We start from the raw sequence: 17441 nt of genomic DNA, 5'->3' as shown, positions 1-17441 counted from the left end.
CATTGCAGTCTCGATTTCGGGACTGCAATCTCGCATACAAATTCCATTATTTAACGAGTTCCAAACTTTTTAAAACTTTAAATGGCCATATCAAATGAAGGCATAGGTCCCTTAAACAGCCAAACAGATGATCAGCACTTATTATTATAAAGCCTATAACAGACTATCGCACCGCACCGCGACCTTGGAGCGTCGCACCCATAAGTGAGAGCGAGAAACAGATATCTCTTTCTCCCTCTCACTTATGGGTGAAACAGATATCTCTTTCTCGCTCTCACTTATGGGTGCGACGCTCCAAGGTCGCGGTGCGGTGCGATAGTCTGTTACAGGCTTAATGTTGGTACCGCGACTATTTAGGTGTCTCAAATAGGTTGGCGTATTTTCAGCAGAAAAATACACTTTTTTTTTTAAACGCGGCAAGCAAATTTTTTTAATAGTTGTATTTTTTTCTGTGAAAATTAGAACGTTGCTTCTGTAAGTTCTGTAAAATATTTCTATTTCTTGCACCATTTTTGAGAAAAGCACTATATATGACTCGGCCGGAAGGCTACTTGCTGGCTTCGGATTCAATTAAACGGACTCCCAAGGTCGTCCGTTTAAAACGAATCCTCAGCCTGCAAGTAGCTACTTCCGAACCTCGACAATAATGTACTATTATTCGTAAGCACAAACAATCGAGAGAATACAAAATAATATTAAAGTGCCACGATATGGCCTAATCTCAGCATGTTGCTTTGGGCTTCCAGCGCTGGTCTTCCGATGAGACCGTCAGAAGAATCACGGAAGGAACATACAGTGAACAAATAGTTAAATAAGAAAAATAATATAGTTTTAAAAAGTAGCCTCCTTGTTTCATATTTGTCTATTGCAAAACTTATCTAGTGCTAGTGACCCATGTATAGTCTAATGGGGTTGGCAACTGTCAAGAAGGTTTGCATAGATGGCGCCATCATAGCTTGCCCCTTTTTCTATGAGATTTGGCTTAAAAGGCTGGCATTCAGGGCATTAAAAAAACAAAACATTTGACACAATTATAGGGATTGACAGGGCAAGCTATGATGGCGCCATCTGCTAAATACTTCGACCGGCCAACCCCATAAAAGTGTTAGTAGTGTTGTGAATAACGCTCACTTTGAGGGCTCGAGTCTTCAAGCCTAAAAATAAGCGTTATTCACAACATATAATTATGTTAATTATAAGATGTAATTTTTTTGAAAAGATGTGTGCCGCCGAGTTTGTCGCCGGTCCCAATTGGGATACCCTCCTCCAATTGAGGGGGGATTTAAATCTTCTCGGGGCAGAGGAGTAGGGTTGGAGCCGGTGTAGCTTTATTTGACGTTTATAAGCGCTGAATAATTTTACGGTTTAGACTCACTTGTTTTAAGTCACTCGCGCGACATGTTTCGGAGAGCCTCAATGTTAGCATGTCTCACAACAGTTTAAATTCGGTTTATAAGCGCATTGTAATTATGCCTACTTGAATAAACTATCTTTTATCTTATCTTATTTTACATTGAGACTATCTTTTATCTTATCTTATCTTACATTGAGCGTTAGATGTACTCACACACTCCGGACGGGTGTGGTTTAGCTGGCATCATCGCTCGGGCTGGTAGAGCGGCTGCGGCGGCGGCGGCGGCGGCGGTGGCCACGCGGCGGCGAGGCGAGGCGCGCGGCGCTGCTGCGGAACGTGTCCACGATGCGCACGAACGTGTCCGGGCCGTACACCGAGTTTGTCGCCGGTCCCAATTGGGATACCCTCCTCCAATTGAGGGGGGATTTAAATCTCGGGGCAGAGGTGTAGGGTTGGAGCCGGTGTAGCTTCTTTTATCTTATCTTATCTTACATTGAGCGTTAGCTGTACTCACACACTCCGGACGGGTGTGTGTTAGCTGGCATCATCGCTCGGGCTGGTAGAGCGGCGGCGGCGGCGGCGGCGGCGACGGCCACGCGGCGGCGAGGCGCGGCGAGGCGGCGAGGCGCGCGGCGCTGCTGCGGAACGTGTCCACGATGCGCACGAACGTGTCCGGGTCGTACACCGAGCGCGCCGTGTTCGTCAGGTCGAACGGCTCTGGAGACAAACTGATACGTCTCTAAATGTCCTAACCAGGGATATTGCGGATGCAGATTTTTTGACATCCGCGGATATTTAAAGGCTCACATCCGCTGATGAGGATGCGGATGTCAATCAATATTAGGTACTTAGAAAACGTCAAATATTAAATTTTTAGTGTTTTTTTTTTAAAAAAACGAAACTAGTATTTATTTTACTTAGTATTTGAGCAAGAATATAGGTGCGTTATATTTAATAAACAGTAACTTCGCCGCCTTTTCTGGATCTAGACGATTTCGTTAAAGGTAATGAGTAATGACGAAATTACCTAGCGCATACGCCGCCGCTAAGACGTTCCTGTACCGACTTGTTCGACATCCGCATCGTTTTATGCGGATGCGGATGTTGAAAATAATGCGGAAGTTCCGCGGTTGCGGATGCGGATGTTCGCAACATCCCTGGTCCTAACAATGTTAAGGTGTACCGAGATTACCCGGATATCGTCACTACTTTAAAAAAATCTCGTATCTCGCTCTGCTACTCAAAATGGTAACTATGTATGGGATGCATAGTTTTTCTTCTGATTGTCAGAACAAGATATCAGGTTTTTTTCAAAGTAGTCACGGTATGAAGTTTGCGTCGTTTGCGCACGGTTCGCAATCTTGCGGTTTTAAGTATTAAATTGAATTTGCACGAGTGGCGCCAATTAAGCGAGCTCCAGCCAAATATCAACCTTTGTACACCCCGATAAGGTTCTCGATGACGCGCCGCACAGTATAAGAATAAGAATAATTTATTGAGAAAACCTTATTGCTAATGTTACATTATGCGTGAACTTTTACATATTACGTACATTGTTACGTGCGCCTGAACTAGGAATATAATCCTGTATCTCAGGCAAACAGATAATATACTAATTTAATGATCAGTATAGGCGTGGGTTCAAGGAGTTAAAGCTGGCATACACACGAACACCTTGCGAGCGATGCACGATAGGTTCATTCGGGCAATCTAGGCACACCTTACATTTGTCAAATAATTATTTCACTTTCGAATTATAAATTAGACTAGCGACCCGCCCCGGCTTCGCACGGGTTAACAAATTATACATAAACCTTCCTCTTGAATCACTCTATTTTAAAAAACCGCATCAAAATCCGTTGCGTAGTTTTAAAGATCTAAGCATACATAGGGACAGACAGCGGGAAGCGAATTTGTTTTATACTATGTAGTGACGAATCGCAGTAAAGCTTTGGATTCCTCCGAAAACGGTGCCGTCATATGACGGCCGTCATATAGCGGCCGCAAAAGACGGCCGTCTTTACGGTGGCGACATGTGGAAAGTACCACGGCGTCATAACACACCGTCATCCACCAAGGTCAAAGCGGCAAATTTGAAAAATGTAGGCGCGATGGGATAACGTCCCATAGAAAATTTGAATTTCGCGACTTTTCCTACTGACAAGATTTGCTTGATCATCTATAATTTACTTGGAGGATGAAATATCATCAGAAGAGGAAAATAATCGTAGTACGGAATCATTTATTCAAATCTTGTGACATTATCATCGAAACTATCGACACCGTCATGACGGCCGTCATCTTACGTTACGTTGACAATCAACGTAACGTAACGCCGTCTAGGAAACCGCGCCATCTTGTTTACATAGACAACGTTCTAGTGACGTCATTCACCGTAATATAGCGGCCGTCATATTACGGCACCGTTTTCGGAGGAATCCAAAGCTTAAACAGAACAAACCTTCGACACAGAGCAGCTTCCACTGGTGCGGCTCGTTCTTGTGGCTGCGCGCGGCGCGGCACGCCGCCACCGGCACGCAGCGGCCCGCGCGCACAGACACCGCCATCTTGTCGTACCTGCAATACATGTCTAATGCACATTTGCTGCAAAGATTGACTATGTCAGTCACCTTAGAGCGCACCAGCGGTAGATAGCAGTCGCTGTGGCCGAAGACGGTTAAATCTAAATGATAAATGAATAAACCTCAAATTCCACAACAGTTTCTTTTTACTTTGAGTTTTTGATGACAAGAAAATAGTTATTTGTACAACAAGAGATCAAAGTTTGATATTTCTTCGAGTGCTTATTTTGAGTCCCGTGCAAGCGAAAGATTCTATAATAGATTCACGAGCGTAGCGAGTAACATATTAGAGAATCCGACAAATGTATTCCTACTTCACCACTTACCTCTATTCACTCATGTTTTCTTAAGATATACCAACAATTAAATTTTCACCTCAGCAGCTCGAACAAGGGTACTTTACTGAGTGGGACAAAATGAGCAAAATCGCATTTTGCTCACTGAGTGGGACAAAATGAGCAAAATGCGATTTGGCTCACTGTTTTTAAGTAGCAAAGTACCCTTGTTCGAGCTGCTGAGGTGAAAAAAAAATTGTATATGCAGTCGCGACCTTTCAGTTTTAGTCAAACACGCATTCAGAACTGCAAGAAAAACTCTAAAAAAACCGGCCAAGTGCGAGTCGGACTCGCGGACGGAGGGTTCCGCACCATCAAAAAAATATAGAGCAAAACAAGCAAAAAAACGGTCACCCATCCAAGTACTGACCCCGCCCGACGTTGCTTAACTTCGGTCAAAAATCACGTTTGTTGTATGGGAGCCCCACTTAAATCTTATTTTATTCTGTTTTTAGTATTTGTTGTTATAGCGGCAACAGAAATACATCATCTGTGAAAATTTCAACTGTCTAGCTATCACGGTTCGTGAGATACAGCCTGGTGACGGACGGACGGACAGCGGAGTCTTAGTAATATGGTTCCGTTTTTACCCTTAGGGTACGGAACCCTAAAAAGCGGCATACGCCTACAGAGTGGTACTCACGGGAAGGTGGCGTAGTACCGCAGCAGCTGCAGGAACAGCTCTGCGAGCGAGGCGCGGTTGTGCCGCGCGGCGCGCACCTCCCACGGCCCGCGCACGCACACGCACGGCAGCACCGGCGGCGACGTGCCGCCTGCAACCAACACACCGTTATATTATATAGTGTCTATTTTTTTTTGTTGACACTTGTATATATATACATATATATATATATTATATGTAATATATGTTTAGTATTTATGTATGTAGCATATATTTTATTTTATAATAATATTTCTGTATTTTATTTACTTTTGGACATTTAGGTTAGTTAACTTTTAAAGTGTTACTGTACATTCCGTAAGTTTGTCTATCTAATTTGAATTCTCCCCTCATCTACTCGAAGGTTAGCTGGAAGAGATCCCTTACAGGGATAAGTTCGCCTTTGTACCTTTATTTCTGTAAACATTATGTAAACCTGTGTTGTGTACAATAAAGTGATTACTACTACTACTATATTATAACGCCTTTACATTATAGAAAAAAAACCGGCCAAGTGCGAGTCGGACTCGCGTTCCAAGGGTTCCGTACATTAAGTCCGACTCACGCTTGACTGCACATTCTAATAGGTTTTGCTGTCATCTATAGGTAAAGAAGTATTTTGTGGATTTATTTCAAAATTTTAGACTAGATAGTTTCGAAAATAAAAGGGGGGGGGGGGGGGGGAACGCTCGGACAGACAGACAGACGCACGAGTGATCCTATAAGGTATTTTAAGGTACGGAACTCATAGTTTGTAGCTTTCTAATAGAGCCCGATGGTTAATCCTATTGTCTATTGTTAAGTAAAACCGCTCGTGCCACGTGCCACAACCACCTGCATAAAAAATGCGGCCAAGTGCGAGTCGGACTCGCCCATGAAGGGTTCCGTATTTAGGCGATTTATGACGTATAAAAAAAACTACTTACTAGATCTCGTTCAAACCAATTTTCGGTGGAAGTTTACATGGTAATGTACATCATATATTTTTTTTAGTTTTATCATTCTCTTATTTTAGAAGTTACAGGGGGGGGGACACACATTTTACCACTTTGGAAGTGTCTCTCGCGCAAACTATTCAGTTTAGAAAAAAATGATATTAGAAACCTCAATATCATTTTTGAAGACCTATCCATAGATACCCCACATGTATGGGTTTGATGAAAAAAAAATTTTTGAGTTTCAGTTCGAAGTATGGGGAACCCCAAAAATTTATTGTTTTTTTTCTATTTTTGTGTGAAAATCTTAATGCGGTTTACAGAATACATCTACTTAACAAGTTTCAACAGTATAGTTCTTATAGTTTCGGAGAAAAGTGGCTGTGACATACGGACGGACAGACAGACGGACAGACGGATAGACAGACAGACATGACGAATCTATAAGGGTTCCGTTTTTTGCCATTTGGCTACGGAACCCTAAAAATCGTTCGTTCACTTTACCCAGGTAATTGAATTACAACTCCTATGGAAATTGCAATAAGATTCAAAATGGACTAATTGATAAATATTTTGTTAGTATGTGTGTGGTCCGTTCAGCTCAGTAACCGAAATACTGAGTGCCGGCGAGTCGAACGCTGCAGAACCAGTCTAAAATGTGTCATCGAGATGCGTAACAAAGGCGCGTTATCGGAGAACGCACGCACCTACACTGTTTTTTTGAGCGTTGGACTAGCCCGCGCTCAGATGCCAAATAGAATAATTAAGACCCTTTTTTGCAGGTAAGTAGCACGTGCGGTTTTTCTTAACAATAGACAATAGGATTAGCCGTCGGGCTCTACTAGAAAGCTACAAACTATACCTAACATTAAGTTCAATATCATTTTCTAACGCCGGCAAATCTTCCATCTGCGATAAATAGGAAAAAAGTTGACAATGATCAGCAGAATGTTTGCTTCCTAATTTTGTTTATCGACCTTAATGTGAGATTGCAAGAACACTATACAGATTGAATGCACAAGAAGTATTGAAAAATCTCTATGAAAACTTAGAGTTATTGAAATTTATACTTACACTGCAAGAAGTGTATGACCATGAGCGTGAGCGAATATGAGGAAAGCGTACAATGCCTCGCGTCGTTGATGTCGTGTGCCTGTGCCCAGAGTTTGGTCACCGCCACCAGCGGCCGTACACGCCAGTCCACTGCAAAAGGATTCATAAATTATTATACAAGTTCAAAGGCTAGGGAACCATAACCAATTTTAAATGTTAAAATAATGTTCTTATTATACAAGTTCAAAGGCGAGGGAGGGAGGTTCAAAAAATAATGTTCTTATATCGAAAAATGCAAGGTGAATCTGCGTCTGCCCGCTATACCACGCCGATTTGTTTAAGTTATCAAGGTTAGTTTCTAGAGTCTGTGCGGAAAGAGAAGAGTGGTGGAATGTATGAGCCCGAACAGACTCTAACTTAACTTTTATAGTCTCCTATATAGCCTCCGTTAGGCACTTTTTAAGCCCATTTCCATCCTTAGTCTTTAAGAGCAACCACTGTACTATAATCAATAAATTATTTGTATTTGTATTTCTGGTTGAAAACATTTTTACAAAAGCCTAATCATTAAAGTGGTTAAGTTGAAGAGAGTACTTACGACGGGAGTAGCAGTAGAGCAAACTGGTGTTCCTAATACCAACGACATTATTGCAGTTCAGGTCCACCTGCAGCCCGGCACGCGCGTCGCGGAACTTCAGAATCGGCACTTTTGCCTGAATCAGCTCGGCATCTGCGGTTAAAGCAAACGAAACATTCATATTTTATCTACAGAAATATAATTTGTTGTTTAGCCTTGAATTTTGCATGTAGATTTATGCTACCACAGCTAATTATATAACTCCGTGAACAGGTAAATTAGTGGTCCAAGAATGCTTCCCTGTAGCACAATATGTTAAAACTAAGAAGTTTTTACAATTTTCTTTCTGTTTTGGCATCTATATGATATAATTTAATGGACCGTTGCCTATCGACATATTACTTCTTAACCAATGATGCGTAAATCTGCACGCACTCATTAATTTAATTAAATCTACAAATTTTACTGCAACTGTAGTTTTTCATTTAGAGATTTGGGGCCCGTTTCTCAAAAGCTTGTAACTTGTAATACAAGTGAAAGTTGTCAAAAAGTGACATCCGCTTGTATTACAAGTTACAAGCTTTTGAGAAACAAGCCCTTTAACCTGTCGAATCCCACGATATGACGTCACCATAAGCGTTCTGGCTCATATATGAGCCGTGGGAGCTGACAGATTAATTTAATCAAGTTGAAAAAGCTCGCCGAGTGTGGTAATGGTAAGGTTGTAGCTACACTGACCGCGATCGAAGCTCTTGATGTAGGCGAGTATGTAGTTGAGGTGGAGGAGCGCATGCGCGCGCGGCTCGGTCTCGCCCAGCGCGCGCACGTACAGGCACAGGTCCATGTCCGACGAGTCTAACGCGAACCCCGACATCGTGGAGCCTACCACGTACAGCCCGTAGCGCGGGAATATTGACTGTAACAATGATTAAACTTCAAACTTCAACATTTATTCAGCAAATAGGCCACAAGGGCACTTTTACACGTCAACATTGAATTTACATACAGGCAAAAAAAAAAGTAATACATCTACAATTATAAAATACAACTGCAACTACAAACTAACGTAATACAATTACTTAGAGATGTATAAGGTCTCTTAATGTCGAATTACATAAAAAAAAACTATAATAATAATATTAAAATAAAAACAAAACAGATACATGGAAAAAAAATCTAAACTTATTTAGAGGTGTAAATGTCTCTAAGTGTCAGAACTAAAAGATAACATAGTTTATCAAATTATCCTTAGAGATGTATAGGGTCTCCAAGAGTCAGAATCCTGTATGATTAACACATTCATTAAGAGAAAAGAAACATACGAGAACCGAATGAGGCGTCTCACTGCATTTGAATAACAAAGGGTTTATATAATACAAATACAAATAATTTATTGAGAAAAGTATAGTACAGTGGTTGCTCTTAAAGACTAAGAATTTATAAAGACAAGTGATTTACAAATGCCTGAACTAGGATTCCCTGTGTTTCAGGCAGCGAAGGACAATATTAACTATTTATTAATTATTCACTTAATTATAAACTATAAGTAGTACACAATATAAGTCTTATTACCTAAATGACTCGCATTAAGAATCCCGAATTGCTGGTGTCCCACATTCCCTGACTACCAGACGTTGCCTGATGGTTGCCATGACGTGGTGCCCTAAACACTTAGTGCCAGTCGCACCATCCGCACTTGAGAGACTGATCAACGTCACCCGGCGCTACTACTATGGGATTTACTATCAAACTTTCCATACAATCAAATTTAGCGAACTCTTTAACAAATAGTTTGGTGCAATCAACCCTTAATCGACTTAATGGCCTCATGAAAACATTACGTAAATATTTCACGGCTGGAGCGAAAGTTTATATAAACTTTCATTATTGTTCACTACAAACGCATCAATATAATAAGTTACCTTTATAGTGACGTAGAGGTATCTCCAGAGGTTCATCTTCTTGCGGAATGTCTCCTCTGTCTGCTGTGACTTGACAAACTTGTCCCAGATCTCCTGCGACAGGTTGTCCCATTTGGATCCTGGAGCAAAACTCTATTGTAAAGTTGTCAAAAAAAAGAATTCTAATTCTCTTAGAAATTTGCCGGTAATCTAAAGCATTATCTAGATTTATATATTCTGCAGGTAATCTAAAGGATTTAAGTTTCATCTGTCTAGCTATATGTTACAACTCCATAGATAGACCGTCATATAATTTTGTTAAAAAAAAAGTAATTATTTCAGTTGGTCCGAAAATAACTGAAATTTGAAATTAAATAAAGCGTTTGAGGTAAACAATAACCTTGTGGATTGGGCATTAGGGAAGCACTTGAATTGTTAAGTATTCTTCTGAAGTCATCATCATCTTCACTCTTCTGAAGTAAGCTTTTATAAAGATGCATATTAAAATGAAAAAAATATAACTTGGGTGCAACAAAGGTTAACTTCCTTCATCACAAAAAATACACAATAAAGTGCCCAGTCCCTGTTCGAGTCTGTTCGGAAAGAAAAGAGTAGCGGAATGTATTGGGCCCCATACATTCCACGACTGTTTTCTTTCCGCACAGACTCTACCTATCAAGTTGTCAGTAAGGTTCAAATTGGTAAGTGAACGGCGATGGTACAACATGATGACAACCCCACTGGGACAACCTACTTTAGAACAGTAATTTAACAACCGTACACCTAAATACTGTGGGCAATGTTTACACAACAATACATAAACAAAACATGTTACATGGGGACCATTTGAAGGGATGTTTACAAAAACAACATAACTGCTTAGAGCGGTTGACACTTTTTTAAGAACATTGTTAATCGTTTCAGGTGTCAACCAGTGTAGTCAGATATGTTGTTTTTGTAAAGTGTGTAGGGGACAACCTTAAATAAATGATATTTTATTTAAAGTTGTCCCCTACACTTTTTTTTTAATTTGTGAATTTATATGTTATTTATTTTCTCCTCAGAATCACGAGCTCTTCTATCCTAATAGGAGAAAAAAAGTGTTCAAGGTTTTTTTCCCATTCCGTTACCATTTTTTCATAGACTTTGTATGGCCAAAGTATGGGCATAGAAAAATGTATGGAAATCTTGGGACATTTTTTTTCTCCTATTAGGATAGCTCATGATTCTGAGTAGAAATAACATAAAAATCCCAATTTTGAAAAAATAGTGTAGGGGACAACTTTAAATAAAATGGCCCTGGCTGCGTTATTTCGCAGTGTGTTTTTGCAGCTGTCACTCTATAAACACACCTGTTTAATCTCTACGCTGGGTAACGTCACAGGCACTGCAGCGCACAAATAGACGCACATACACTTAATTGATGACGTATTGTGGACTCAATTGAAACAACATTTTTGTCCTTAACTATCAAGGTAATTCTTTATTAATTATATGGTGGTTAGCACAGAGGCAGATATATTTTAGCGCTCTAACGATAATACAATGAAGTCGCATTTCGCGTATTTTTTATAATAATTTTCTGCATCGTTTATACAGTGGGCTTTAACAATATAGAGATTATAGAGTTATATACAAATACACTTTGAACATTTATTTTATTTTCAAAGATTGTATGATTGGTATTATGAATATTATAATGTTTAAACGCTATTAGCGTAAATAACAGTAAAATACGGCAGTTTGGGGGTGTAGGGCTATTTGGTACTAGGAGGTCAAAAGAGTTTTAAATTTAAATATTTACTGGTTACTGACAGTAACAGTGGAATTAAGTTTTTACGTCATCGTGAATTATTTATAGCTTGACAAATTCGCACACTTCATACCCGCCCCCATTGTCTCTCGTCCCCCGTCGCCCGTGTACCATTCTGTACGAATTCGTCAAGCTATACCTAGCCTAGCTTAAAGTTAAGATAGTATAAAATAATAATAACTAAAAGCATTTAGTTCTCGAAATTTTAAATGCTTAGCAGAGTCTGAAACAGCCAACCATTAGTAAACTTGTTTTACAGATTTATTTTAAGGGCAGTCAAATGTTTTGCCGTAGTAACAATATTTGCTTTACAGTTTAACGTTAATCATTCAAATGTGACTATCATAACATGCGTGAATAAATGTTTAGAATCTACATTTTATTCGGCCCCTTATCGAGGTTATTTATTGTAGATACTTTTCATGAACAATGAGTATATTTTTACTTGTTTTTAGTAGTTAATATCAGGCGTACTTATCACTCTGTCAGCCCAAACGGAAAAGTTCATTTTGTATTAGCTCTACTACAACAACATATTTATTCGATGTAGTTATTTTTTTCGCTCTTACCTTGCTAGAACTAAACAAATTATCGTTGATCTTGAAGTGGCCTACCCTAGATAATATTCGGGTGGGCAAGGTCTGTGACATAAGAGCTATGGGAATGGGACATAGCTATAGTGCACCCATGTTTTTACAATTGACTGTGCTATATTCGTCTCTTACACTTTTTGATAGTTGGGAGACAGAAGATTTCAGAAATTCCTTTTAACACGGGAAAATAGGTCAAATAAGTCTCAGAATCTACCAAATACGAGTACGAGTCTCAGAATCTATAAATACCTACTGCTGAAAATAAAGTTGAAGGCACACAATGGGGGGTTTGGTCTTACCATTAAGCAAGTCGTCGGGCGTGAACTTGACCTGGAAGGGGTAGGAGGCGTTGAGGTAGCGCTCGGGCGCGATGCGGCGCGGGCGGTGCGGCTCGCGGCGCGCCCGCCCGCGCCACTCGCGCACCGCGTAGCCTTGCGGCGATGTGTTGGGATCTGAGGCACTGGATGCGCTCTCACCTGGGGACAAATTGTTCAAGTTCAGGATTTCGTTGCGTGTTTCATTTTCGAAAACTTAGCTGTGGCGGCGATTCCAGTATTCGTTGCGAATGGCACGCCTATCGTGTCATACACATCTAAACGGTTAGAATATACTCTGAATGTGTAATTTATAATTAAATTTTCGAACAAAGGAATTCGTGTTCATTGCTATTGATTTGGAGGTTGTAGCAGAAGCACAGACCAACAGCTTTCCCAATAATTTGTTGAAATAAGTTTAGAAAGTAATTTATGTGCCTTTCTAACCTAAAGGGATTTTTGGATTCCGTCATGACTTACCTAATTTTCTTGTAGGTAAATGAACAATACTTATCACTAGAAATCTTTCAACCAATGATGATCATATTTATCTCAAAATAACTATTAGTCTTACTAGACCTGCTGATTTCTCCAATTGGAGGTTAAGAGTTCAGTATTACCTGGAAGTGGCTGGCTTAATCACAAAACATTGCAGTAAGCATATTATTCACCAAGACATTCACCAAGGAGGAGTTTTGGCCGAAGGGTGTCAAGTTTCGGCGGTTCCTCGGCCGGTTCCCTGACAGTCCTGACACTGCGGGGTTGCGTAGTGCATCGCAATCATAATGTGATTTTTTAGTTTAGTTATATTTATATAATAATATGTTAGTTTTAAGGCCACTAGTTGCCTCAAATAAAGATTTCATTCATTCATTCATTCATTCAAATGTATGCCTAATAATGGCTATTAGTATTAAAGTTTACAGTTTAACATAAATGCATACCTACTGCTACAACTCCAATAAAATGAGATAAGGGCAAGCTTATTTTAATTTGTTTAAATGATAAAAATCTATGAGCATTTTGCTTAGCAACAAAACTTGAGCTAATACAATGATATGATAACAAAGTAACGGATTTTTAGTAGAATTGTTCACATTTTCAGATCCAGTCCAGATTACTGACCTAAATGCAGCTAAAATTGCTAGTAGAATTGTGTGGGTGGCAATGCTACCTCACAGACAAGACATCCTCTAGACTGAGCATAGTAACGCTACCCCCTCTGCCACTTATACGGTAGTTTTACTCCATCTTCGAGTCAATCCCGTGCCGTGATTGGTCCGTCCGTGTCTTTGAACGGACCAATCACGGCACGGGATTCGCTCACCTCGTCCCCCCCGCACCCCCGTATTTTTGGCAGCATCGGTTTCATGAAATAATTGCTCTAAACTCCGTCTAGAGGATTCCTAGTCTATGTGCTACCTACATAATTTTAAAGAGGGACTTGCTTTACTATAAAAGGTACCTATTTGAGATTTTTTTACGAATGTCTATTGATTATCAACAGGTGGCTTCTATTGCAGTAAAAAACATTTTTCATAATATTAATAAATATCATCAACAAGGTAAATTTCAAAAGAAACGTATTCTAATAATAATCCAGCTTTTATGTTAACCACCTAAGCAAACAATTGCAACTGCTGCTTATTAATAAAAACAGGAACATTGATAAGGATTTGTTTGTTTACTTACCTTATCTCATTTACTAATAAATAAACAACATATAGTTAATTAAAGAAAAAAAAAATTCATTTATTTCAAGCTATTTGGCCTTGGAGGATACAACTAAACGGAGTAGCCATTAACAGGCTTTCCCCTCTGTCGAAAATAGGCGGCCAACGGTCATACACAATGTATGGACTGACGTTTATCTGACATGGCTATTTTTACGTTACGCATACATTTGACGTTCCCCTCCCCCGCAAAAATCGGCAGACTGTTTTGTACAGAAAATTACAGACATGGCGTCTCCGTTTGATTATATCCTCCAAGTATTTGGCTAATGAAAATAATTGTTTTGTTTCAAAAACAAATTGGGTAAATCAAAATATTTGTAAGTAAATTGTAAAAGATTTTTTTATGATGACACAATCTGTAATATTTATCTTAGTGTAGTGTGAAGGCCACAAAAATTAGATAGCCAGATATGCCAGTGTTATCTACATAGTATTTGACAACTACCAGCGGGCTCAGCACGGTTCCATTTTTATCGACTATCACTATGCCCGTCACTTTCGCACTTACATACTTGTTAGAACGTGACAGGCATGGTGATAAACGATAAAAATGCGACCGTGCTACTAGGGCTGGTTATACCAACTTAGCAATATATGACACCCAGATTATTTTTGGAATTTATCAAAATATAAAAGAAAACCCTATTTGCAATGTTTCTACGATGTTTCTAAACTGTATCTATCTTATGACATAATGCATTATGGCTTGTTTTTCAATTTATTTGTGTTAAGTGTGAGATCATATTTTTGCTACGACATGCAAGTATCAAATGTATGAACTTGTATTGAACACTTTTATCAATGTGTAAAGGGGCCCTTAGGTAACCAAGATACCAGAGGATAACCCCTTATATGGCATACTTATGACTGTTTAGTGCAACCACTTTATACTGGATATGTAATTATTGGGTTGAATTTGTGGCATTAATAAAAAGTATAGAATTAAAGTGTGCGGTTGTATTATGCAATAAACAACCATAAAATAACCGCATGCTTAAGCTGCTATTGAGATCTTCACTGCAGAAGTCGGATTTCATTTGCAGCTATACAAATGTATTACAGAGTTAGACCACACTAAGTTTTCACGCCATGCCAAGTGCTACATGAATAGGGCTGCCATCTCTAAATTCGCCGAACATGGACATATACTTAAAATACCTAGACATTTGGCGTAAATCGCATTTTTTCCCCGGATGTGTCCAAAGATACTATTAAAAAAGTACTACTACTACTAAAAAAAAAGAATCGCTTTTTTGTCATTCTAAAAACTGTCCAGGTTATCCCCTTACACTTTTTGAAAACCTCCCCGAACGGCTCCCGAATGGCCGCCAAACTAGGACAAATCCGGGGAAACCCGAACAGATGGCAGTCCTATACATGAAGTATGGAGCTTACTGCCAAGTTTGTGTAAGTTGGCATGTTCAGATGACTTCAATCAATTTAGTCACAGCCAATATACAACCGTTTGTAATTTAAAGGTTGACTAATTTATCTTCAATTGCAATTGCAATTGCAAGGTATTATAAAATAGTCTCCTTAGCAACAGGCTCATATCTTAAAAAGTGGGTAGTTTAAAATTTCAAAATTAACAGAAACTAACATTTGTGGTCTAGTTAGCTAACCTTGTATATTATTAAAATGAATTTTGAGTACCATTAAAAACACATTAAATAGAAATAATGATTAAATATTCAATAAAATTAATATACAATTGCACGGAGATATGTTACTGTGTTTTAAGTGTCTCACATGATTCAACTGTTTAAATATCTGTTTGAGATGCTAGTGTAATATTTGCCTAAATCATAAATTTTCAATAATAGATTTTCAACCACAAAGCTGCTTGAATATAACTATTTGATAAATATTTCAATGACATTCAGTACACAGATAGAATGCAATGAGTGACATTGACATGCAAGATACACCTACAAAAATAATCAATTAATTAAACAGACAATACCTTTCTCACCACTTTTATTGGATCCTGATGCATTGCTGGACAAACTGGAGTCATCTGACTCATAGCCAAAGGCAGTGTTGTCCCTAGCAGGGCGCTCAGGGTGATGCGGCGTGGCCGGTCCCGGCGGCAGTTCGAGCGCGGGGAAGTGGCACGCTCGCTCCAGAGGCCCTCCTGACGCGAAGCCCTGGCGCGGCCCTCCGAACCCACCCCCTCCATGGTACAGCATAGGCGCGCCTTCACTCATCACTGCTCTTTTTTCTGCACAACACTCGAGAGGTTACTACAAATTCCACCGGCGAATTAATATGCAGTCTTCCACATACCAACCTGTATTTCGAGCGTGAAAATAATGTGATGGCGTCCGAACTCTTCGTACGCCTATTGCGTCATAATAGCCGTTATAAATTAATTAACGTACGGTGCGACGCTGAAATTGAATAATTCTATCTATTTACTGAACCACCGAAATTCGAGAAGATCCGTCAGACGTCTTCACAGTCGATGGCGAATGTTGGCCAATGTCAGAATCAGTTTAGACGCCCGTATCGCTATGCTTCACTTACAAATAGGACGAGCTATTATTATTTCGACTCCGGTTAAGATAGGTAATAAAATCTACCCACGAATCAGGCTAAAATCTGTAAATTTGTGAAAAAATCCGCCATGACTTTAGGAAGCAACAACGGCGACATCTGGCGGAAGTCAATAAAGAGTACACGTGATTTCTTTTTTTTTTAACTTCAAATTCGCATGTTCCATTTTAGGCCAGTTCGTACTTAGCTCAAACACTATCAAAGTATCAAACAAAAACACTAAACATGCTTCAAAGATGTATAGTTGGTCAAACCAATTTGTCAGTAAATAAGAACAAAAAAAAACTATATTCACCCTTTTCTTTTGGGTGCTAGTACTAGTGTAAGACAAAGATAGTATGATTCTCTCTGACTATGTTTGAAATGAGACAGTCCTTTGACAAACTATAATTAATTACGATCACAAATTAATCTAGTATACGCTTATCTTAATCACAAATTTATTTAGGCCAAGGAATAAAATCTATACGAAAACTTTTCATTTGGAAATGGTAATAAATAAATCGAAACTTCTCTGATTTTAGTCCAATCACAGCGTAGTATAGTATGGAGATGGTAGTATTACCATTGATTGGTTAACTCGTGAGCGTGAGGAATTTCCATAGAATTAGAATAGACAAGAACAACTGTCAATCTTCAAAAGTGCGACCAAAAATGAAATGCAAGTGTGTGCGTAAATTGTCTATGTGAGATCAAAAATAGTGATGTCATGTTACTGATGTTGTTTAACACATGCGTGTAAGCAGAGCCGCAATGGTGTCCGCCTTGGGACACCGTTTTGAAGAATGATCACTTTACTAGAAGATTAATTAAAATATAGCACATATCGAATACGTTATTTTATTTTCACATACGACATTGACATAATCAATACATGACATATACTTGGTCAAGCAGATCTTGTCAGTAGAAAAAGGCGGCAAATTTGAAAAATGTAGGCGCGAATGGATATCGTCTCATAGAAAATTTGAATTGCGCGCTTTTTTTTACTGACAAGATTTGCTTGACCAGCTATATATCTTTCTTTTCGA

General features: G+C 39.2%; 2 protein-coding genes across 3 annotated transcripts in view; both read right to left on the bottom strand.

The window, feature by feature from the left end:
* The window catches only part of LOC134656467 (large ribosomal subunit protein uL23m), a 315632-nt gene that overhangs the window by 211668 nt on the left and 86523 nt on the right, over positions 1 to 17441 (bottom strand). The window lies entirely within an intron of this gene.
* Positions 1898 to 16577, bottom strand: LOC134656461 (poly(A) RNA polymerase gld-2 homolog A-like). Of its 2 annotated transcripts, none has more exons than XM_063511999.1 (10): positions 16145 to 16577; positions 15827 to 16075; positions 12104 to 12280; positions 9420 to 9538; positions 8236 to 8413; positions 7519 to 7650; positions 6942 to 7070; positions 4915 to 5044; positions 3816 to 3931; positions 1898 to 2071 (listed from the first exon to the last, which is right to left on the bottom strand). In XM_063511999.1, the coding sequence occupies exons 2-10, from the start codon at positions 16059 to 16061 to the stop codon at positions 1899 to 1901; spliced, it is 1389 nt and encodes a 462-aa protein (XP_063368069.1). In that variant the 5' UTR covers positions 16062 to 16075; positions 16145 to 16577; the 3' UTR covers position 1898. The 2 variants fall into 2 exon arrangements, with proteins under 2 accessions (XP_063368069.1, XP_063368068.1); XM_063511998.1 differs by having other exon boundaries at positions 15818 to 16075; positions 16145 to 16575.

The sequence above is a fragment of the Cydia amplana genome, chromosome 18 (assembly GCF_948474715.1).
Source record: "Cydia amplana chromosome 18, ilCydAmpl1.1, whole genome shotgun sequence".
Lineage (NCBI taxonomy): Eukaryota > Metazoa > Arthropoda > Insecta > Lepidoptera > Tortricidae > Cydia > Cydia amplana.
The sequence above is the reverse complement of the archived record's forward strand: the minus strand, read 5'-3'. Positions and strand labels throughout refer to the sequence as shown.